Below are 24,822 nucleotides of genomic sequence, written 5' to 3'. Positions count from 1 at the left end.
AGTGTTAAATATATTAAAAGTGTTTTTAATTTATGGGGGGGGGGGTTGCACTCAGAGGCTTGCTGTGTGAAAGAGGTCATCAGTATAAAAGTTTGAGAACCACTACCATAGATGATATTATTTTCACATCTCTGATGCTTAATAAATTATTTTAAAAATGCAAATGAATGTACCTCAATACAGTATGCATTATTTTCATCGCTCTTAACTAATTTATGTATACAAAAAGCAAGAGAGAGATTTTGCTTACATGAAGAGACTTTACATAAAATTAAATGTAATACTTTGTATCTGACCCCTTTAAACCTCTCTGCGCTTCTCCTGCTTCTTGTTTGCCAGCTCTGGAGGCTGTAGTAGCTTCTGCAGATGCTTTGTCTCCAGCCTCAAATGGGTGTGTAGGTTGGTAAATCTATGTAGCTATGGATTCACTGGCCACTACTTCACCTCTGCACTGGCCTAACCCCACCCCTCACTCTGAGGTAGGGCAGATCAAGCATTCACAGAGCTCTAATCCACTGGGTGTAGGAAGTGCAGACTTCTCCACTCACTTTGACGCTAATTTGGCAAAGTACTTAAGCACATGCCTAACTTTAAACACGCGTTGTCCCTTTAATTTCATGGAACTGTTCACATGCTTAGAGTTCAGCATGTGCTTAAGTACCTTGCTGAATTGGGGTCTTCCTGTCCCTCCCCTACCATGAAACAAATGCATACTGGTGCTTCTCTGTTCAGGGCTTTCTGGATTTATTAGAGCCAACTTCCGCTAAAATCAATGGTAACTAACCACCAGAACAGATTATCAAGGGAGGATACATTCTCCATCACTTGGACTCTTTACATTGAGACTGGATGTTTTTCTAAAAGAAAGGCTCTAGTTGAACCACAAGTCGTTGAGTCACTGGGTGAAATTCTATGGCCTGTGTTATACAGAAGGTCAGACTAAATGAATATCATAATCCCTTCTGGCTTTGTTAATCAATGAAGGAATGGAGAGACGCCTATTGATATAAATGGCACTGGACTGAGTCCTAAAAGAGAAAGAATAAACTATTCTCTCTCTTGGAGGTGGAGTTGATCAGGGTAGAGGTACAGAGATGAGACAGCATAGGGAAAACTTGTGCTGCTGGTGCCTATGCCACAATGCTGCTGTTAATAAATTCAGTGTCTTAGGCTGACAATGAGGCACCAGCACTAATTTCATTTAAAAATAGTATTGAGAGAAAATCCAGGTTTTTATTTTCCTATTTTAACAAAACGGGGGGATGGGCAAGAGGATTTTTTCATTAAACTGAGCAGCTCCAGTTGCTGCTAGAGAATTTCCACAAATCGTTATTTTACAGGGATTAGTGATTTTCACAATGGAAGTTCCGCAGATTTTCAAGATAATTACTCCTCAGCAGCAAATCCAAATTATTTTCAGCTGGATTTATATTTATGCAAACAAGTCCTGCCTCGTGGAATCAGTTCTCCTTCATTTTATTTATTTTAAAAGGTTTAAACCAAGCTAATGTTTCTCTCATGGGGTTTATTTTCATCAGTAGCCTGAGTGAAAGATAATAGCTGCATATGCAAGTTACGTAATTTTTTTTTAAATGTAGGTCCTCACAAATTCTGCAGCATTTTAGGGTCAATTTACATGGTAGGAATGACAAAATCCTATGACAGACCTTAGAGAATTTTAAGGCATTTTTGTGCAGTTATACCTTTTACCATGTAGTTGCTGTACTGCACATGCATTTCCATAGGAAACATGTAGAATTTAGGAGACTCAGCTAGTGAATTCCAGAAGCTTTGATCTTTCCACAGTGCCATGATACTCAGATCATTCATTACCCAGGAAATAATTTAACCCTTTCTTTTTTGTTCCAGTTTGGAAAAATTACAATATTACAATATTACAATATTCCAACAGTGAATGCATCACTATTTTGCCAAGCTCCCACTACCATTCCAGTTGCATGCTGTTGTAACAGGGTATGTTGGCTTTTTAAGGAGGCTACAGACCCAGCATAGCTCACCCCCCGAGTTCTGAGACCTGATGGGAGTTGTAGGTTCAGCAACAATGCATACCGGGAAAGGGGCAGGCATATAAAAATACTCCTGTTCCCTCTGGTAAGGCAGGGGACAAGAAATAGGTAAGACCTAATGATGCTCCCTCCTGAAAAGAGCCAGAGAGGCTGCCTAGGAGGGAGGTCAGGTGGATAGAAGGGTAAGGAAACCACAGGGAGAAGAAAGTACTGTGGAATTTGTTACAGTTCCCTGGGTTGGATAGAGCTGGGAGTGGGGGCAGGGGGCAGTAATAAAGAGTATTTTATCCTTGTCCATCTGTTTGTTTGAAGTATTTGAGATGGGATGGTGCCAGAAGTAGGCAAGGCCTAGGATGGAAGTTAGAGGACTATCAGAGTAAAGGAAGAGGTCTTGGGCACAGAGTAAAGGAAGAGGTCTTGGGCAAGGTGGTCTTGGGCTTGAAATGTTAACTGAGTGCTAGTTTCCTGTCAAAGCTGTATCTTACAAAAGAGGGTGGGAGGAAGCCCCCTTCACTCCCTCCATCACTAGGGGAAAATTCTGGAGACCTGCGATGGAGGGCTGTGACACAGAGAGGAAAAGATTTAGGTGCTGAATTACAGGCTGGAGCCCTTTTTTGCAGTGGATTTCCATTGGACTCTTGCTTGCCTTGGAAGAGACGGAGTTATTCTAATTTAGCTGAAAGAGTAAACTAAACTACCCAACCAGTAAAATGACCTGTGAGGAAACTGAGACAGAGGGCACACTTGATAACAGAAAGAGGAAAGATAAGCCACCTGCGTACAGAAACTTTTACCTTCTACTGGCTAAATATTACCACACATTACAGTTCAGGTATTTCTTAAGTGTGTGAGGGTTATCGTGCTCTCTAAAGGCTGCCCTCACAAAGACATGGTAAGCCTTAACACGACCAACTACACACTCAAGCCTTGATCTTGCAGGTCCATGTGCAGTGTGCAATAGGGAACATATGGTTCCACTCCAGTGTAAATGTGGACAAAGACCATACATGTGCTTAAATCACAATAACTATGCTTAGATAGTTCTTTTCATCTGTAGATCTCAAAACGCTTCACTAAGGAGGATAAGTAGAATTCTACTGTACATGTAGGGAAACAGAGGCACAGAGAAATTAAATAGTTACCCAATATATAATCATCGCAAATTTAAACAAATTAAAAGGTGAGAAAAATTAATAAATTGAGGCTAGAACTGAAACAAGCTGGAAAGTTAATGAGGACAGAAGAACCAGGAGGGCTCATCCAAGTAGTAGAAACTTCAGAGGAGATGGCTCTTGAACAAAGAGAAGGAGAGAGGCAGATGCTAGATCAGTCGAAGGAGGGGGTGTGTGGTAGACTCTAGCAAGTCCTCAGAGGGTGATGGCAGAGCAAGACAGTGACTTTTAAAAAAGCCTTTCAAATAATGTAGTTAAGAAACACTAAATAGGAAGATTATTTAAAAGGGATTCAAAGAGCAGCTCTTTCCAACCACCTGTCTCAAATGGGAGAGTTCTGTCTGTCAAGCCAGTCTGACTGGTGACACCGCAGATCATAGCTGGCCAGGAAACATCATTTTGATATCTGAAAGTGATCGTTTGCCTGGAGTTTAAAGTAACGCTGTGGAAGTTCTGCATGGTGTGAGCAATGCGATTTATTTTATCCCTCCTCCTGCAGTCCAAGCTGGATTATTTTCTAAGAGTTCCACAATACCTAACAGACAGCTAGGAGACTTGAGGCCATGATATTTTTAAAAGGGCATGGTAAGATATTAAAAGATTTGCATGTGAACACACTGACTTTCCTTTCCTTTCCATGGGTAACATGACACTACTTTTAAGCAATCACCATTTCTGAGGATGAGGTTTACACTACTGTACAGCTGTTAAATACATAATCCCTTTCTGCTCTCCTATTGGCAGAGGAAGACCTCATGCTCACTCACATTGGTCTGGCTTTCAAAAGGACAATAAAAGAAGGAACAGGGTCTCCTAGCAGTTCAACCTTTCATCAGGACTGATTAGTACGGCTCTATGAGCTAAGAGATGAAAACATTATCTAAAAATTGGAACAGAAGCAATATAGGTACAAGTAATGCTAATAGGAGGTAATGACATGTGGAATCATAATTTAGCCTCCCTCCATACTGCAGATTAAATTGTTTTAGCATGTGGCGGGGGGAGGAGGGGAGAGGGCAATTTAAGCAGATTAATGGATAGGGGAAGTTGTGTAGATCATGGCATCAGGGAAGTGGGCAGCATTCAAGCAGTGGGGGATATTTGTATGGACAGACGCACATGCTCTATGACTATGACACAAATTGAACAGTTTCTGTTGACGCTAGCCTTTACTTGGGAAGCAAATAGTTTTAGGGCTTGTCTAAACACAAAGGGTTTACTTTGCACTAACTTTTGAAATGGCCTGCATACACACGGCACAAACCCTTAAGAGTGTAACTCTGCATATTACACTTACAAATGTAATACATTCCCTGTGTATTGAGTTAGTGCAGACTGATGTTCATGGGTTCACCTCACTCTTACACTGTACCATTCTGAAACTTCTGAACGACAATCCAGCATGTTCAGCATTGTTGCAGAGATTTGGGGTAATTTTAGGGTGACCAGACAGCAAGTGTGAAAAATCTGGATGGGGGGTGGGGGGTAATAGGAGCCCATATTAAAAAAAAGCCCCAAATATCGGGACTGTCCCTATAAAATCGGGACATCTGGTCACTCTGGGTAATTCCCAAATTTGAAACTAGACAATGCACTGTGGGATGGAGTTGGGAAGACTGGATGAAGTGCAGCTGCCACGCTTGTGGCTTCTTGAGCCCACACTGGGGAAAATTTATTCTAAACTGCTCTAGCCCAGCCACACCTAAGATAAAGACTGCTCCTCGCTGCTGCAACTAGCCATTGCAATTAACGCTTATAAAATGTCTCTGGTGGCTTTTGTTTTGACTCAAGAGGTTGTACAAGAATTGCAAACTCAAGGTGCCCCAAGCAATGGTTTCCTTCATTTTTTTTTTTTTTAATTTGGAGCAGACAGGTCCTGTGTGTGAGAGAGGGTGTTTTTGGCAGCCTATCTGTGACTCTCAAACTATAAGAGCACTATGAAATGAAACAGAAGCAAAGAGAAAATCCAGCCAAGGAAACAATGTGACAGCCAAGCTTTGGGAATAAATGCATTATAACACTGAGTCTTTTTTTTTTTTTAATGTTTGAGTACAGCCAGAGCTATGTTCTGAATTATAGGTTTGGTTCACATAACCTCATTTTATAATGTGTTGCAGGCAAAGAAGCATTCTGTGGCAAGAAGTAGAAACAGCACATTAATCGCCTACTGAGTTTGAGTCAGCTTGATGTATCCTATTTGTGCAGTTTACATATGCAAATTAATCTATTAATAAATTAGTAAAGTCAGAACTGAATTTTAAAAAGATCATTTGGTAAGAGTCAGAAGGATAAATTATGCTTGCACTTACACCAGCATACATCTAGAATAACATCACTGGTTACAGTGGAGTTATACCACATTTACACCTACGTAAGTGAAGCAGGATTTGGCCCAGTCAGCCTAAAATAGGTGTTCTCATCTCCACAAGGCCACAGACATAGGCAGTGCAAAGTGAACTTAAACTGGACTAAAGAATTCCCCTGACAGAGGGAACTTCTGTGAGCTTTAGGCTGATGGAGCGTGCATAGCCAGATGCTCTTACCCCGAAGTAAAGGGAAGATTATTTGTTGTGGGATGAGACTCAGTTGGGCTGCGTTACCAAAATCTTTGGGCACAGCTCCATGCTGTAACACCTGGGAAACCCAACGGGGTGTAACTGAGGGCAGAATTTGACCTATTTTAAAAAATTCTTTTGTTTTTAAAATCCATGCTCTTTACCCAACTGTTCTGACCTGATTTTCCTCCTACCCCTCGCTTCAGTATTGTTAGCTGATGCAGCTAACTGAGCTGAATAAATCATGCTATGGAGCACAAGTGCGTGTGACAGATACAAGTCGACCAGGAATCACAGCAATGAGATGCTCTATCTGTTAGGCTTGAAAAAAGCATCAGCTTCTGAATGCATAAAGCCAAAGTGCTGTAAATCTCTCCCATCGTAAAGCCAGATTATGGCTGATGCTGTGCAGGTGCAGTCTCTTCCCCACTCCAAGGTAGCTCTGCAGGTGGCAGCTGTAGTTAGGCAGGCTGTACAGGCTATGCTGGTAGAGCCAGTCGTCCCCAGAGAGGAGTGTTTACAATGGCGAGGGCTCCATGCTCTCCATGCTCTCCAGCAGAACTTCACTGGAGGAAGTTAAAGCTATAACTTTCAGGGGGTAGCACATGACACTAACCAACATACCCTGGGGTGCCTTTGGAGGCACTGGGCCCAATTCACCTTGGCCCTGACCTTCGTATAGTCATTGCATAGCTGCTAAAATATGCTACCACATCAGAGTGGTGGCATTTGCACCTATTTTGCACTGGGGTAAATGATGCCCCAGGGCAATAGTGAATTGAGCCCAGAATGCCTCCAATGCTACTTTAGTGTAGCGCCTCCTCTTTTTCACTCGGGTTCTAGAGAGACACAATTAAAGTTCTACTGTTTGGAAAGAACTGCATCCTAAACAGATTGTTTCCCCACTAATTAGTATTTCATGGCTTCCTGCACCTCCACCTCACACCACCAATTCCCCTCAGTCACCTGGATGGCCAGAGTGAGAAACCATAGCCAGAAAACACCTGACCACTCAAAAGAAAAAAGTCTTTAAAATAAAACAGGCCAAACCATTCAGTTAGTAAGCGAATAATCTATAGAACAGATTCAAATGGCAATTTTAATGCTATCAGACCACAGTGATGTTTAAAGGAGGGCTTTTTGTTTGGTTGGTTTTTGTGTGTGTTCAGAGCTGCAGAGACCCATGGTGATGACATCCAGATTAAAGAGAGCAAAATCTATTCTCTGTCTCCAGATTTATTCAGTAATACTAGTCCAATTTCCAACTTCCAGAAATAATTATAGTACTGCACACGGTTCACATCCTCCCAATAATAACTAACCTATATTTTAAGCTAGTCTGTATTGTTCGTATTGACTCTTTTCCTTTGGTGTCTTTAACAACAGTGCATGTTCCCCATCACCGATTGCATCTCAGCATGTATTTAAGCTCCCCTTTGCTATACACTGCAGCATTAGATGAAAGTCAATCTCCTTCAAGGAAATGCATATCCTGTATCTCTCCTGTCATGGGATGAATTAGGGTACCCTATCCAAAGTCATGTTCTGATTAGTTAGTTGAGGCTTGGCCCTTTTGGTGATGTCACAACTGTGTATTAACTACCAGTGAAGCCTTGATTCCCCATTGCGTTACTCTATGTTTTGGCATAACCCCACTGAAGTCTGATGGAACCCAAACAGGCTTCCAAACCTGCCTGGTTTCCTGCCAGCTCGCCCACCTAGCTCCGCAGCAGCCTGGGCTTGCAGGGTCTGTGCCTATCCCCATTGATTTCAATGGGGTTACACCAGCATATAACAAAGAGTAATGCGAAGAGTGAATCAGATCATTTTATTGAGACTTTCATCTGTTACTCTTAGAAATTCCCATAGCCTCTCAGTGTTACTCTTATTTACCACTATAGAAATTGCAGCCAGTACTATTCTAGATATTAACAGCCCTCTTGTGAAGATTTGGGAAATCTCTGAACAGGAAGATATGGCAGATATGTTGCTACCCACATCACTATTTCTTGCGGATGTTAGCGGGAAAGGGAGATACAGCTGACTCCTTGTTCTGCTGAAAGCTACTTCTGAAAGACAGAGGTATAACTAGTAATCTGATATTTGCAAATCCACTGGCTGATAAGTTACCATCTTCCTCACTGAGTATGTGTGTATTCACCCATGGCAATATGATCATCAGTACCCACTGAAGTCAATGTAAAGACTCCAACTGACTTCAATGGGCACTAGATCAGGCCCTATTACTAGCCATGTGATAATAAGAGGACAGGACTGACAAAAACGAAAACAAAGCTGCCAGGCACCAAAAGAAATGCTTCCTGTGAAAAAAATTAAAATGTGTATATCACAGTGTGCATTCTGAAAGCAGTTTGTACTCACACCAGAAATACTGATTTGTGGAATGGCCCTGTGAAACTGTATTAGAGCTGGCTGGAAAAATTCTGACAAAACTTTGTTTCATTGACGTTTGCAGATTTGGCTAAACTGAAATGTTTGTGGACTGCTGGGGAATGCAGGGCTTCAAGGATCTGTAGCTAGCCAGGTGTAGTGTCCCATAGCTGTGGCTCCATCCCCTTTCCAAGAGCATTTAGGCATTTTTGGTTTTCATTCCTAATCGTAATAAAATAAGATTTTGAAATATCAAAGTCTGTGAAACAGAATTACCTTTCTCCAGACAGCTTTATAGAGTACTTCATGGAGAACTGTCTGCTGTCATGGAAATGCTTTTTCCTTCCACAGATAGCCTTTCCATAAATTACAATTCCTTGAGTGGAAAAGCAGGAGAGAGGGACACCGAGGTAACTCGCAAAGCCATTGACTGATAAATTTCAGATTACTAGCTTCGCCTGTCTTTCAGAAATAGCTTTCAGCGAACATCATGGTGGGGTTTTATTGTGATAAGGAGACTTGCCTGTTGGAAAATGGACCAAGACCACAAGCCGGCCATCAGACAGTAATGATATTCAGTCACTAATGTCTGGACTTAAGTTAGCAATTTTTAACAATCCCCTGAGCTATCCAGTCCACCACGACCAGGAGATTTTCATTGCCCCACGTCCAGTTTGCACGTCATGGGCCAAATCCTGCTTATTAAAGCAAGACTTGCTTAGGGTATGGCTACACTTGCAGCTGTACACCGCTGCCACCGGGAGCGCTCCCACGGCGGCGCTTTGAAGTGCAAGTGTGGTCATGGCGCCAGCACTGGAAGGGAGCTCTCCCAGCGCTGCATGTACTCCACCTCCCCGTGGGGATTAGCTTACAGCACTGGGAGCCGCGCTCCGAGCCCTGGGGCACTGTTTACACTGGCGCTTTACAGCGCTGTAACTTGCTGCACTCAGGGGGGTGTTTTTTCACACTCCTGAGCGAGAAAGTTGCAGCGCTGTAAAGCACCAGTGTAGCCAAGGCCTTAGTCTTCCCTTTCAGGATATGGGGGTGTCTCAGGTTCCCTGTTGGCTGGAAATCTCCCTCTCCATGTCAGGGATAGTTTTAGACCTCCAGCTGGAATAAAATACTCCTCCTTTCCCAAGGTAAACAAGAGCCCACTGGAAAATGTCCAAACAAAAAGCCTACATTCGATTTGCTCTCTGAGCCACAACCCTCCTTCCAGGGACCATGGGAACTTTTCCCCTTCTGAGACAACCAACTGGTTACAGGGGTATCAGCACATTGCTTCTTGGAGGGTGTGCTGAGGCATAGGTGGGCCCATGTTCTCCTTCTGCCAAAGCCTTCAGTCTGAGATGGGGCATCATTTGCTATGAGGCAGGGCAGACTCAGTTGCCCTTGCTCAGATCTTTGTTTGGCCTCCCACAGACTTTTCATTGGTCTATATGCTCCATTCCTCCCCCCTACCCTGGCCTTTGCAAGATATAATACATCACATATAATGTTCTACATGCTGACACAACTTTGCCCCCCCTAGAATTTTTCTGAAATGATGCCCATGACCCTGAGGCCCTGAAGCCCTAAACAATAAAGTAGCCATCTGCTCCAGCCTCAGACATTCCCACTTCACTCTTTCTTCCCATCCAACAGCCCCTGAGTTGCTTGCTTGTCTGTCTGCCTCTTAGGCCTTCTCTCTCCCTCTTTTCCAGGCTTCTTCATTACATCCCACGCTCCTTCTCTCTTGGTAGCCCCACCCTAGGTCTTGCTCAGACCCAGTTGCTGAAGAGTAACAGTGGTGGGTGGTGCTGCTAATCTCTTTCTCTAGGTCTCTTTTTCATGGAGTGAAGGGGAGCATATTTATAGCCCTTTCCCAGCATTTCTTGCTATAGGCTGCAGTTCCTATTAATCCATCCAGGAACTACAACCCCCCAGAGTGCTTTAATCCTGGGCCAAGACAGTAATAGGAATGTTGGGCCTGGGGGCTGCCTTAGCCAGCATGCGCCGTTACAAAGACCAGCTTAAATAACTCTGCATTCTGTGCAGCACTTCTTCCAAAAAACTACTCCCACTATAGCTAGCTATACACACTGCAAGTACATAGTTCTGATTAGCTACTGGCCGGTTCCATGATTCGCATATGGTGGGCCACATTATCAGCTAGTGTAAATAGGCCTACAGCCATTGACTTCTCTGAAGTCTATGCCTATTTACAGCTGTTGAGAATCTGTCCTTGTATATTTTATTTTGTATTCATAATATGGAGCAGGCCAGCCCGTTTCAATGAATCACGAACACAGAACTGCTGACCTTGGTTTACAAAAGCCTTTTAGCAAGGCAGCTTTGTCGATTTTAGTGTAATATGAGAACCCCTTGTGATACCTTTTTTATTCACATATAATGTAATTAAACAGGGAAGAAATAATCATGTAAACCAGTAACACCAGAGTCCAAGGGCCAATAAACCAAAAATATAAGGTTGGTTTTTTTCAATTCAGTACTTCATGCCAATTCAATATACTCAGGAATTGGTAACTTGCTTAAAAACTTCAAAACAAATCTGATGAGTTTCAGGAATTTGCTAATTGCTATTAGCACAGTTTTAGGGGGATATGTTAGAATTCTATCATCAAAACATTGCACTATCTGTAACAGTAAAGATAAAAAATTTCTTAGCTGTGAGTATATAATTTGGCAACCCTTATTACCGTTGTGTAAAGTACAAAAATTGTCTTTTGTCATAAACTATTTCTTAGTTTAAGCCAAGAAGGGAAAAAATCTCAGTTAAACCTGACATTTCATTTTTACATGACCTTGCTGTGCACAGATTTGGCAGCTTATAGTGCAAGAAGAAACTATTAAATAGTATAGACATATTAATGCAGCTGGCTGCTTACCTCCGAATCCAGGTCTCATTGCAAAGTCATGGTCATCAATGCGGAGAAGTTGCTCGGACTTTAGTGGGCGTACTTTGGTGCTGTCTAATTTCCTCATTTTAATTTCTCGTTTGCTGTGTTTTAAAAAACAATCAAGTCAGGAGCTTCACTGTACTGACTGACATTTACAACGATTAAATTAGATGAAATGACTAGATTACTGGATTGTGGGCAGTAACACAACCACATGAGAAAAAATTAGTGAAAATGGGGAGGGGAAAGACCCAGAGTGAAAATGCACAGTACAACTGTATTGAGGGAGAACATCAATAAGATATAAAGAGTTAGGAGTGGGACACACGTCCCCTTCTATCCTCTCAGAGGTTGCATCTACGGGTGTGGGAGAGACTGTATCCAAGATGGATAAATACTTGTTGAAGAAACTGATACATTAGTTTTCACCCAGATACCTTCTAATCCTGTTTGGAAATAACATAATACGTTTGAAGCTTTAATGCATGCCATACTAAGTCATATGTATTACTGAGGGAGTGCTTGCTCAACGCTCTTCATGATAACATTGCTATTATTTTTAAAGAGCTCTAATGTCTCAATGGTTTGCAGCAGGACTCTGAAATTTGGCAGTGAGATAATCCTGGGGTCAGGGAGGTGCCTTTTGGTGTCCCCCTTAAATAAATCATTCAGATTTGGCCAAGTTAGGAGCCGAAAAGAAATCAGCATTTCCAATTTGTATTTTGTTTACTACAGCTCATTCTTAGATTTAATGCCAAAACCAGCCAACATTCCATTAGCACTGTGCATGGCGCCATCTCAGCATGCCCTCCGCCGCTGAACCTCCAAAAGGAACACAGACAGCATAGATGATCCTTTTCCTGTTGTTGCTGGAACCAGGACACCATACATTCTAGCCTCATATTCAGAGACTGGCGTTAAAATTCTGTTCCCTTCGCAACACTTTTTATTAAACAAAGGCTCAGACCTCACCAAAATATTACACAAGATGGGAACAGAACTTAAGTCTTTAACATGGCAGACTCATGTCTCACCCACACTGTCTCGCAGAAAGAATGTTTTGAATCTTAGTTTGGCTATGCTGTGTGCAAAGTGTGACTACTCCCGCATATGTTTCTACTGTTTCAGTGTGTTACACGTCCTCCACCAGTGGCTGGCTTACAGAGGCTGCTCCCAGCTATTGTAATTACTCCTTCAGTTGGTATGGTAGAAGTCTCTGCTGAAAGTTCAGGGTTCAACCCCCTTTTCTGATGGGGAGGCAGAGAAATAATGTTAGTGGTACATAATAGAATATGTTTTCCTCTTTTTCTTTTTTAAAGAAAACCCAGGAAATTACAGGATAAAAATATCAATGTTAAAAGAATGTTAAGAAGCTTGATCAGTTATTATTTATTATTTTTATCACCATACCCACTAGGAGCCCTCATCATAGATCAGGACACCCTTGTGGTAGGCAAAGAATAAGAAGCCATATGCAGTTACTGTGAATCATGTGCTGCAAATGTACCTTTCTGCCACTCATAAAGTGGATTTTCAATGTGTTTAGTAAAATCTGTATTCACTAATGCAAAAAGCATAACAATATTTTGACAGTCAAAATGTTTTGTTCTTTATTGTAGGAAATGAACTAAGAGAATAATCTCTTTCTCATGTACTTTTGGTTAATACTTTAAAATCTTCTTTGCGAGAGAATGCAGACAAATAGCTTTGGATGGGAAAGTGGGTTACTCTATTAAACCAGTGAAAGTTGTAGGTTAAGTAACATTTTCACGAGATTCTTTATAAAAGGCCACTCATTTAACCAAGGCCATCTGTCGGCAGTGTCCCTAATAATCCTAGTGCAGGCTGAAAAGGATTTCCCCAGGAGGAAAAAGAGGTTGCTGGAAAGTTAGGCCCTGTGGAAATGGACTGGAGATAATGCCCCCTTTAGAAATAATGCCAAAGAGAATCAAACAAAGAAAAATTAAATGTATTTGGCTCCTTTCTGTAGAAATGCTGCTCTGCAGCTGCTAAGCTCTGGGATCCTCCATGGCTTGGAACCTGCAGTCTAGTCTCAATTCCACTTAATGTTGCAAGTGGTCTACAGAATACAAGCATTTGAGGCCAGATCCTCAGTGGGTGTATTCCTGCTAACTCCATGGATTTCAAGGGAGCTACATCAATTTGCACCGGCTGAGGATCTTGTCCTGGAATTCCTCTCCAACACCCTTCTCTTTGTATGGAGGTCAATGTTGACATACTTCTCCCTTTTATCTTGCCTACCTCACAGTAGTTTCATGTGGATTAATTAGTTAATGTTTGTAAAGCTCTTTGAAACCAAAGATGTTATAATAGCACCAAATATTGTTGCAGTCATACAGCCACAGGTCTGTACAGTATGTCAAGCAGGATTCTACTGTGGATGCACATTCCCACTGCCAGACCCCCTCCCATTTTGTGAATTGTTATGCCAATGGTGGATACTAGATCAACAGCCAGAAACTCAAGTCTGCTATTCACAGAGCAGGACAAGGAGAGGGAACCGTAGTATACACATCTCTCTCAACTCCCTACCAACATTTCTCAACTCAGACGAGCAAGGACCACCTTGAGGTGTCAGACAGTAGGTCAGTCTCCATTCCCATGCTGCTCTTCACCTAGTTGCATGACTAACAAAGTACCAGTTATTTCCCATTTTGATTGCGGGATTCTTTTTTTTAACGGACAATGAGTTCAGTGGTGATGACTCCTAGATATTCAGTTCATTTCAGACAGACTGCTGAACAGTCAGAACTTTCAGGTCTGCTTCGCTTGGACTGGATTTGAACCTGTGACTTAAAGATGAGTCATTACTAGTTCCCTGAGATGTGCATCTTTTCCATGCACCTCAGTTATTAAGTTGATTGCTTCCACTACCATGTATTTCTTATACACAAATTCAGCAGGAAATTCAATGACTCAGAGGTGGTGCAGCTGCCTGAGGAGTTCAATGCTGTACTTTATCGACATATGGCATGACATGAATAGGCGACAAGTCCTGTGCTGTCCATTATTACACAATGCTATGCATTCAGAATAAGGGGAAACAATCGTCTTCCCTTTCTTCCTCCCATAAATTTAACTATTTATCAAAATTTCTCATGCTTTCATGATAAGTCAGAATTTTGATGGAATGGGTTATTATCAGCAGTAGATTGAGATCTTGCATTTTTATTTATATATTATAATGTAAACACATTCAAAGGCCTCACATGTATGATATGAAATTGATCTATACCAACAGTTGCTAGGGGGGCAGTGGAAAGCCATTTCACCAAGAAACTTAAATGCAAAAGGCTTTATGTCACTTTTTTTCCTTTTAAAGCAGCCACCCTGATGAAGAAAAGCAAAGGAGAAAACCTCATATTTTTAAAGCCTGCCTTTCACTGTAATAGTTAGATGAAATAATCCCAAGTAAAAACTAAATAAAATATATTACACCGCTTAAGATTTGGGATTTGCAGTTAGACGTGGAATAATTCCATAAATTAAATGTGGCAGATAACTATATTCCAGAAGAGTAACATACTGTAACATGATTAAAATGAAAACCTACTTAAACTAGCTTTATTCTGTTGTTGAAAAAAGCATCTGGATACAGTAGTTATTACACTGATATTTAGTGCAATCAGGATAACATAATAACGATAGTATAATGCCAACTTTAGGTATGAACTTGTTTCTGATAGTAGAAAAACACTGAAACACTTGAACAACTGTATGTTGACAGTAATACAGTAATCACAATACTTAACTCTTCTGTGGTGCTTTCCATTTTCAAAGAGCTTTACAAACATTATCTAACTGATCACATACACACACATATATAAGTATTTATAATCACGATACAGAATGATCAGTGATGGAAACATTACTATAAAATATAATTGCTGTTTGTCTCATGAAGGCACCCAAATGCCCCAGTCAAAACTGGGGCCCACTGTGCTAAGTGCTCTATGAACACGAAGACCAGTCAAGTAGGACTCTGAACAAAGAAAATGCCTTCTTAGGTTTGGTGACAGACACAAAACGTTTATTAGCAGAAGGGCAGCAGCGAGCCAGAGAATACAGCTTACCTGTTATGTTTCTTCATGGATGAACATTTCTGTTGATGATGATGATGATGAAAATGATGATGATGATCACTTTGAGAACTGACACTGGGTAGTGCAGCTGTTGGCCAGAGGCAGGTGAGGAGAAGCAGTTTTATTACCAGGACCATGTCTACCAAAACAGAAATGCTATGGATTCAACCAATCTGCCTCAATTACCTTTCACTTTTAGTGGTCCTGTTATTTAGAGACAGCATACCATAAAGAGGATGCAAGTATAATGAGGCATCACTGAAAACAGAAGACAAAGGCATCCCAGTTTCGATTTCCTCTCTGAACTCTCCTTTTATTCTAGCAAATTGCAAAAATTCCTTAAAATCCACCTACTAGGGTACCTGCTGTCAAGCAGCTGCAGTTTGCCTTTAGAAATGTAATAAATATAACCACTTCTTTTGTTGATTCTCCGTTTGTGCCATTGCTTCCACTCTTTCAGGGTAGGTTCTTAGTCGAATGAGAGCTTACTGAGTGGGTGATAAAGCAAATGTAGCCCTGTGCAGACAAAAGGGTGATGTCAAACATTTAATCCCCCTTAATCCCACACAACACCATATAAAAATCTTTCATTGTCCTATAAAAATCTGTGCTTAATGAGACAAGGTCACTAAATTAATCTTAGTTACTGTATATATCATCAAAATACTTTTCTACACAGATCAAAATATTTCATTAATTGAGTAAGCAGTGTTTGTTCCACAGATTACTGACATTATTTGCTTTTGTGATTCAGGGTAGCAAGCACAGTGTGATCAGGTGTCTGTTTTTTGACCGGAGCACCTAGTCAAAAAGGGACCCTGGCAGGTCCAGTCAGCACTGCGGACCAGGCCATTAAAAGTCCGGTTGGCGGTGTTGCAGAGCTAAGGCAGGCTAGTCCCTACGTGTCCTGGCTCCATGCTGTGCGCCAGAAGCGGCCAGCAGCTCCAGCTCCTAGGTAGGGGGGCCACGGGACTCCATGCACTCCCTCTGCCCTGAGTACCAGTTCAGCACTCCCATTGGCTGGGTACCACAGCCAATGAGAGCTGTGGGGAAGGTGCTTGCAGGCGAGAACAGCGCACAGAGCACCTGCCGCACCTCTGCCTAGGACCTGGACCTGCTGGCCATTTCGTGGATTATAGCATAGAGTTAGAACAGACAGGAAACCTGCTTTAGCCTACGCCACTGCGCACCTGACTGGGAGCCACAGGAGGTAAGTCCGCACCCCAATCCCAAACCACAACCCCTGTCCCAGCCCTGAACACTCCCCAAAATCCAGAGCCCCCTCCGGCACCCCAAACCCCTCATCCCTGGCCACACCCCAGAGCCTGTACCCCCAGAAGAGATCTCTCACCCCCTACACCCCAATCTCCTGCCCCAGCCCAGAGCCCCCTACCACACCCTGAACCCCTGGTTTCTAGCCACATCCCCAGTTAGAGCCCTCACCCCCTCCTGCACCCCAACTGCCTGCCCCAGCCCAGTGAATGTGAGTGAGGGTCGGGGAGAGCCAGCCACCAAAGGAGGGGAAATGTAGTGAGCAGGGGTGGGGCCTCAGGGAAGGGGTGGGACTAGGATATTTGGTTTTGTGGGACTAGAAAGTTGGCAACTCTAATCTTGACTGGAGAAATATAATTAATTCTGGACAGTGTAACCTGTTGAGAAGAGACCAATCCACAACAACTCTTGTGTCAATGTTTTTGGCATTGAATCTGAAATGTGGAAATTACCTTTTTTTTTTTTTTTTGAAGCAGCTATCCCTTCACTTTATAATAAATATATAGGCCACAACCATGGGTGAGATCGAAGAAACTTTTGTTACCCATAATTGGATGATAAATATATCAACATATTATCATCCATAAAAATACTGGAAAAATTCTACTTTCTGTTACTGTAGTAGGATTTTGTACATCATTCCTATATCATTTTTAACCAAAGCATAATTTTAAAAAAGATTTAACTTTAATTTTTTTCAATAATTTCTTTCTGCCCTGGCTGTATCGTAGCAGATCACATCCAGTGCATCACAGGATATTTTGTTAAGCAGTAAAATGGGCTTGTCCCTGCTTCCACTGAAGCTGATGAGTCTTTCCACTGGTTTAACGGAGGGCAATAACGGATCTCACCATGTAACTAATACACATTAGCGTCATCCCTTTCAAGCTATCAGCAAACTCCAAACCATCAGAATCAACATATCATGTATTTAATTTATTTTTCTTTATAAAACAAGGTGAAACACTCATGAAAGGTGCCAGAGTGAAGGTCAGGGAAACTGCAATTCTTCATCAACAGAACAGCACAGCAGTAATTCAAGTTTCCCAGCACTGCTCCCAACCCATGTGTCGTAACCTTGAACCCTATGAACAACTCTAGGTGTGAGAATACAGTACAATCTCCATGGCTTCTCTGCTGAGATTACTAACAAGTAGGCCCGTTGTGATGGTGGTATTTGTGATATGGGCATCCATCCACAAGGAAGTTCACTGGAGTTACCAACTCATTGCACTTAGCCCTGTAAATGACCCATTAGACAGACATGATTTCTAGAGGGAGATTTTCAAAGGCACAAAGGACAGTTAATTCCTATTGGCGTTCAGTTGGGCAGCTAAGTGCCAAGCTTCCATATCTTTGAAAATATCCTCCCGCCCTCTCCATCACTATTGATGGCCTAGATCAAAGTTTCTATCCTATTGTTAACCCTCTCTGCAAGATAAACTGGGATCAGAGTCCGGGTGCCAACACAGGGGCTAAAAGTGGGGTACCTCTATGTGGGATTTCTGGCTGGAGCAAGGCTAGTATGGCTACACTGGTAGGAGAACTGGCTAGCCCCACCGTACAGGTGTAGCATGGGACATCCTTCTCCATGCACCTTCTAGAACATCTGACAATATCTGCCTTCCAAAGAGATCAGACTGCCAGATCCCACCACTCAGGTAATGTACCTCCTCTCTTGTAAGAGTTATAATTAAGCTAAAAATAAGGAAAATATCAAGTTAACTCCAATATATAGAAACCTAAGTAGGTGTCATAGAGCTATCCTGTTACTTCTGTTACACAAAGGAAAATAAATAATATTTAATAAACTTATGTAGGAGTTACTCGGGGTAGAGACCATAGCCATTTCTAACCCACTCTCATTAATCTGCCTATCTAATCTATCCCATACTCAGTTTGCCTGAGCACCTGATAAAATTACAGAGAAAACCAAACTGAGGTGTTTTTGGTTTCTCTTCCTCCTCCTCAAAGCAAGCCATTTACTTTTATATCGATCTTTCATATTTATTATTTGCAAGGGCTGGTGTTATTGTGAGAAAGGCATTGTGATGGATGAGGTGGGCCTTACACTTAGTCCTGAAGGTGATAAAATTTGTAGTAATTCTCCTTTCTGTGAGGAGGGAGTTCCATAGCTATGGGACAACCAGCAAGAAAGCTCTGCTTCCCAATCCCAGCAATCTGACTGTGTTCACAGATAATTCTGTGGTTCCCAGCAAGCAGGAGAGAGAGGGGTCCTCCAGTCTTGTGGGCCCGTCCCATGAAGAACCTTGAATACGATCTGATATTGGATAGCGAGACTATGTAGCTAACAGAGAACTGGGGATGATATGTGTGTGTTGATCAGATGTGCTTTAAAATATATTATTGCTATTTGTCTTTTTTCTTTTGTTTTTGTTTCCCTGGCAGACTTGCTGGGAAAGGATGAACTCAGAGTTCCTTGCCCTGGAACATGGTGAAGAGATATCAGCTGACTTTGAAAAATGACTGGCCTGCCAGAAGAGTCTGCACCCTGAGTTCCTGTCTTCCAAAATGCAGTTCATCCAGCCTCCTGTTAAAGGATGGACTCTGGATTCCCTCAGCTGGGAAGGGGTAACAAGGTGCCATTTGGCTTTGCAGAACAACCTTTGTCTTTTCTGCACCACAGTGCAGTGAATACCTACTCACTGCTCTGTGGTTCTGAAAAGAGTCCTTGGGGGAATTTCATAAGTGTTCAGAGCTGGCCCAGCTCGGTACCCATTAAAGCAGTGGTTCTTAAATTTTTGTACTGGTGACCCCTTTCACATAGCAAGCCTCTGAGTGTGACCCCCTCCTTATAAATTAAAAACACATTTTTATATATTTAACACCATTATAAATGTTGGATGCAAAGCGGAGTTTGGGGTGCAGGCTAACAGCTTGTGACCCCCCCCCACATAATAACCTCATGGCCCCCTGACGGGTCTCAACTCCCAGTTTGAGAACCCCTGCATTAAAGTCAGTGGGAGTTCTACTGTTGGCTCCAATGAGAGCAGAGTTTGACTGGGGTAAGCATTTTTAAAAATCCCTCCCACCATGTCTCAACTGTGGTATTTTCAAGAATTAATCATGACCAATATACAGCTTCAACCATCACTTAAATGCAAACTTCAGAAGAAAGTCCAGCAACGTGAAGTTGTCAACAGAGGAGCTCCCACTTTCAACCCCTGTGTACATTAAGAAGGGAATCAGACATCACCACTAGCAAAAGGATTCTTCATAATAGAGTTATTCTCATTTTCTCTGTGTAGGACAATATAATACAGAGCAGACTAGAATATCAATATACATTACCATGAAAACAGGTTAATCTCCTGTGCATTTGGCAGTAACGAAGCCTAAGAGGAGTCTTCTTTGAAGAGAAATAAATGCAAGATAATGGACTGTGCTTGTAATGGGCTAGCTATTAGTGTGCCTTTGTGTTTATACACAAACAATTAAAATAGACCATCTGGCTCTCTGCTACCATTAAAATGTTTTCTTAACTTTATCCCTTCACTCTACCCCATGCCAAGCTTTTAATGCTTAGCTTTCAAGGACAAGACAGTGTAAAATAGCAACTCTAGAACAAAAGAGCAGCCTTAAACAGCTCCTCCAAAAAGAAACAAAGATAAGGAAACCAACAGATATCAAGGCATGAAGTGCCTTCCAGTGATACACAGGTAGTTGCAGATTGGGGGCTAGAGGTCCCCATCAATAGCAAATCATGAAGTGGAGCAGGTTCTGACAGTGATTATAGAAACAGGATGAAAAAATTCCAGCGTTGGACAAAACGGACACTAGAGTGCCTGAATTTTCAGATGTGTTGAACACTTGTAGCACCTACTGAAGTCAGCTGAAGTTGTGGGTGCTCAACACTCTGTAAATTGGGCACATACACCTCTACCCCAATATAACACTGTCCTCGGGAGCCAAAAAAATCTTACCGCGTTATAGGTGAAACCGCATTACATCGAACTTGCTTTGATCCGCCAGAGAGCATAGCCCCGCCCCACGAGAGCGCTGCTTTACCACGTTATATCCGAATTCGTGTTATATCGGGTCTCGTTATATCAGAGTAGAGGTGTACTGCCCAAGTCACTGTAAATCCTGAAACGGAACTGTGTATAATTGCACTCTATCCATACAAAACTGGATGAGGCACCATGAGGGGAAAGGAAGGAGGAGTTATCTGCAATGACACTTCATCTCTCTGATGCCTCTAAATCATAGTGTAATATATGTGGGGAAAATATTGCAAATTAAGCCTTCTAAGCGGTGTTAATATTCAAAATGCAGCCTAAAGAAGAGGGCAAAACATGATTATCAACCTATGGTAGTGCCAGCACAGAAAGAGAATGAACCAAGGTGACAATTCCACACGTGATAGTGCGAAGGAGAGACACAGGGGACAGGTAGCTTTGGCCTTTTTATGGTAACAGATCTAGCACATAGTATTTACCATTTATATTACGATTACATCCAAAGGCTGCAGTCAGGACTGAGGGCACATTGTGTTAGTTATAGAAACACAAATGAAGAGCCAATCCTTACATTGGACACCTTACCAAAAAATTGTTCATCTGCATACCCTAGCAGGCTCAAATATGCTTTGAGTAAAGAAGGGGAAGGGCAGCTATATGATTGCAATTTACAGTAGGAATCCCATAGTATATGAAGTACTTCATCGAACTCTGTCACCCTTGAGAAATATGATCTTAGTTGATATCCTTGTTGTAATCACTGGTATATAGATATCATTATATGAAGACCCTTGTGGTCCCATCTAACCCTAAGGTTCTATGATTCTATGGGTATGCACAATACACTTTAAGTAAGAGGATGGTGCCATGTGCCTGCCTCTCCCATAATAGACCCAAGGGAACAGGAATATCCACTGTGACAACTCGTTTTATAGTGCTGATCACTGATTTAATTTTCAATCTCTACACACGAAAGACTGCATCAGTCATTGTACTTTATGGGCCTGCTTCGCTTGATTCTTATGGCCGGTGCCTTGTATAATGCAGGTGTACATGGCTAAACAAGGGACAAGGCAGTGGTGAATCTGCCCTATGTCTTTAAGTGTTTGAGGTAACAAATCAGATAAGGTAGCGTTGGGTACAGTATGAGAACCTGAATGGAACAGAACAGAATTATAAAACTAGGGAAAAAAAGGCCTCAGTTTGATTATTAAAATGGTGAGCTCTTTGGCGCAGGGTCTGTGTTTGTACAATACATACTATAATGGGGGTCTTAACTTCTTAGGCACTGCTGAAATAGAAATAGTAACATCAAAAACAAAACCTGTATGGTTTCTGACAGATAATCAACCTCACATCACAATTAAAATCTTAACTGTTTATACCTTGAGAGGTAACATCAAGTTTCTGGCAGGCTGATAGGTAGCCTGGTTACAAATCTCCTGAGAGATGATGGTTCTGAATAGTATCTTGATATTGCAGATTGGTTTTGTTAGCAGCTTACTGGTCTTTGGGTCCAAATCAAATTTCCTTGTGCGTGGAAAAGCATATGAGGTGGAAAGTTATGAAGAAACATATGACAGAATGGCAAAAAAAAAAAAAAAAACCAGAAAAACAAAATGTGTACTGCAGTATTCTTTTTAGATCCAAAGATGAGTTGTAGGGGTTTATCTTGGATCTGAACTTGCCAAAATTTGGATTATCTAGTTCCCAGGAATAGGGTTATTGCATAACAGATATAAGCAAGTCCAGCACTTTGAACATACTCTCTTGGGCATGTTTTTATAATGACTTCCCTGTTCTGACAACACATTTAGTGAGGGGCCTGAACCAAAATCCACTAATCCAAACCCCAGAAACTTTTCCATTAGCACTAACAGATCAGATCCCAAAACTATTCAACCATTGCAAATCAGGACATAGCCCTTAAACAGAGAATCATTTTCTAAAATACAAGCATCTGTTTACCCAACTGACTTCAGTGGGCCCCGTGAGAGTTTAGCACCTCTGAAAATCAGGCCTAGAATGTGTTTGAAATCTTCAGCCAAATTAGCTACAAATTCATAGCACTGACCAATACCTTAGAAAATTCAACAGCAATTCTTCTAGATCTAGCAAAAAACATTACAACTGGAACTACAGTCTGTCCAATTTCTTATTTTATTTGCCCACTGCACATTTAGTATATGCTATGAACTCTCCTGAAAAGCTATCCCTCCCGCCTCAGTGGTTTGAGCATTGGCCTGCTAAACCCAGGATTGGGAGTACAATCCTTGAGGGGGCTACTTAGGGATCTGGGGCAAAATCAGTACCTGGTTCTGCTAGGGAAGGCGGGGGGCTGGACTTGAGGACCTTTCAGGGTCCCTTCCAGTTCTATGGGATAGGTATATCTCCATATAGTATATAGTTTCAGATTAGACTGTAAACTGTTTGGGGGCAAGGACCATTTCTTCATATGTGTTTGTTAACAGCTTAGGCAGAGTGGGGCCTGATCGTGACTGGGCCTTTGGATGATATTGCAATACAAAATAATACATAAAAATGTTGTAAGTGCCTGTCTGCAATGGCAATAGGTACTCTACAAACCAATGAAATTGATAAATATAAAATAAATATTCCACTCCACAGCAGCCTCCCTTCTGGCCCATTTTCTTTCTATTAAGTAAACCCAATGGGTTGACATGAGCAGTGACTGGAGAGTGATATAGTTGGGTGCAGTGGAAGCTGTTAAAAACAACCTTGCATCACCACCAAGGACATAGAAATATGCATTCTCAGTGCATTTCTTCTTCTTAGTGGGGCCAGCTGACCCAAAGTCATTTGAGCTTTGGACAGAGAGATGTGTTGTCTGAGTTGAGGACTGGACACTTGAGACCATCATTCTCCCTTGATTTATACCTGTTTATACAGATGTAACCCCAGGGCCGTCCTTAGGCATAGGCAGAATAGGCAGCGGCGTAGGGCCTCACTCTCCCTGGGGGCACCACGCTGCAGGCAGCCCAGACAGTGTAGAAGCAGGGCTGCTGGGTCCTAGAGAGAGCCGAATGCAGCACAGTCTGAGGGACGGGATTGGCTGCTGGGGTCTCTGGGAAGGGGAGGGGTGGGGGTTGGGAAAGGAGCTCACCTGTGAGTGTGACTCTTTCCCCCCCCCGGCTGAGGTCAGGTGAGGCTGTGGCTCTGGAACCAGTATCCTTTGTTGTCTCCCATAACATCCATTCTTCTCCCCCCTCCCCACGGAGCACCCCCTCCTTTCTCCCTCCTCCCCAGGAGCACCCCTCTCTCTCTCCTCCCTCCCCTCCGTCAGGGCTAGGTTGGGTGAGGTGCTGCGGGGGAGGGGAGAGGAGGCAGCTGGCTGCCTGCCTGCTGAGCAATGAAAGTGAAAGTAACTCACTTCCTGGGCAGCGAGCCAGGACTGGAATGTGACACAGGGCTTGGCTGGGGTTAGCCCGATGTGTGAAAAATCAGGACTTGGGGTGGAGTTAGCAGATATCCCTATTTTATAGGGACAGTCCCAATTTTGGGGTCTTTTTCTTATATAGGCTCCTTTTACCCCCTCTCCCCCCGCCCCCACTGCCTGTCCTGATTTTTCACACTTGCTGTCTGGTCACTCTAGGTGGGGGTAATTGGTGCCTATATAAGACAAAGCCCCAAATATCAGGACTCGCCCTATAAAGTCAGGACATCTGGATCTGGTCACCCTAGCTGGGAAGCGCCTCTCCCCGGGCTGGCAGCTGCCAATGATCCATCTCATCCGGGGGGAGCTGCACAGGGCAAGATGAGCTGCTGTGGCTCCCTGGGTGACCTGTCTGAGATCAGATGCTGTGCTAACTTCACCATGGTCTGTAAGGCTGGTGGTGGTGCCCATTGGCGTATGATTGCACCTGAGGGTTTGCTGCTTCTGTTGCCACTCTGCACCCCAAGAGGTGGATTTTGGGGTCTATTGCAGCTGTTGGACCAGCAGGCTGGGAGGTGAGCCAAGCATGAAAGCAGTACTATGTTGCCATTTAGATTGTCATTTAACAACTTTGTTTGCCAAAAATTCTTGCTAACAATCCTGAATCCAATTTCAATTTTTTTTTTTTAAATCAATATCTTAGCCAAAAACAGAAAATTAAGTTGTTGACAATTATTAGTGACAGGTTTGGTTAAAGGCAGGGAGTGGGCCAGTTTTCATCAGAGAAACAAAAAATGTTGACTGACTTTCATATAACCTGTTACTCCTGATAAGAACCCTCCAACAACTGTAATATGCTCATCTTCTTACTAGTGTATAAAGCAGGGGTCGGCAACCTACGGCACACGTGTCAAAGGTGGCAGGTGAGCTGATTTTTGATGGTATGCAGCAGCAGGCTGAGCGGCTCAGCCCATCTCTGCTCTGGGGTTCCGGCTGCAGCCCTATTGCCAGCTGGGATACCTGCCATC

At 42.6% G+C, this 24,822-nt stretch overlaps 1 protein-coding gene across 7 annotated transcripts in view; it reads right to left on the bottom strand.

Annotated features, from left to right (window-relative positions):
- Nucleotides 1-23,572, bottom strand: part of GABRR3 (gamma-aminobutyric acid type A receptor rho3 subunit) — a 52,715-nt gene extending 29,143 nt beyond the window's left edge. For 3 of the 7 annotated variants that reach the window (XM_030581331.1, XM_030581370.1, XM_030581387.1), the window contains exons 1-4: nucleotides 23,299-23,384; nucleotides 15,375-15,664; nucleotides 15,140-15,287; nucleotides 11,034-11,146 (exon numbers count right to left, since the gene is read on the bottom strand). In XM_030581331.1, coding sequence (XP_030437191.1) covers nucleotides 11,034-11,146; nucleotides 15,140-15,287; nucleotides 15,375-15,429 — 316 coding nt within the window. In that variant the 5' untranslated portion in view covers nucleotides 15,430-15,664; nucleotides 23,299-23,384. Of the gene's footprint in view, nucleotides 1-11,033; nucleotides 11,147-15,139; nucleotides 15,665-23,298; nucleotides 23,385-23,524 lie in introns of those variants that run through there. The other 4 variants (XM_030581341.1, XM_030581377.1, XM_030581350.1 and 1 more) reach the window with 4 other exon arrangements.
- Nucleotides 23,573-24,822: the final 1,250 nt, after the last annotated feature.

This window comes from Gopherus evgoodei, chromosome 1 (assembly GCF_007399415.2).
Source record: "Gopherus evgoodei ecotype Sinaloan lineage chromosome 1, rGopEvg1_v1.p, whole genome shotgun sequence".
Lineage (NCBI taxonomy): Eukaryota > Metazoa > Chordata > Testudines > Testudinidae > Gopherus > Gopherus evgoodei.
Note: the sequence above shows the minus strand (reverse complement) of the source record. Positions and strands in the feature narration are given on the sequence as shown.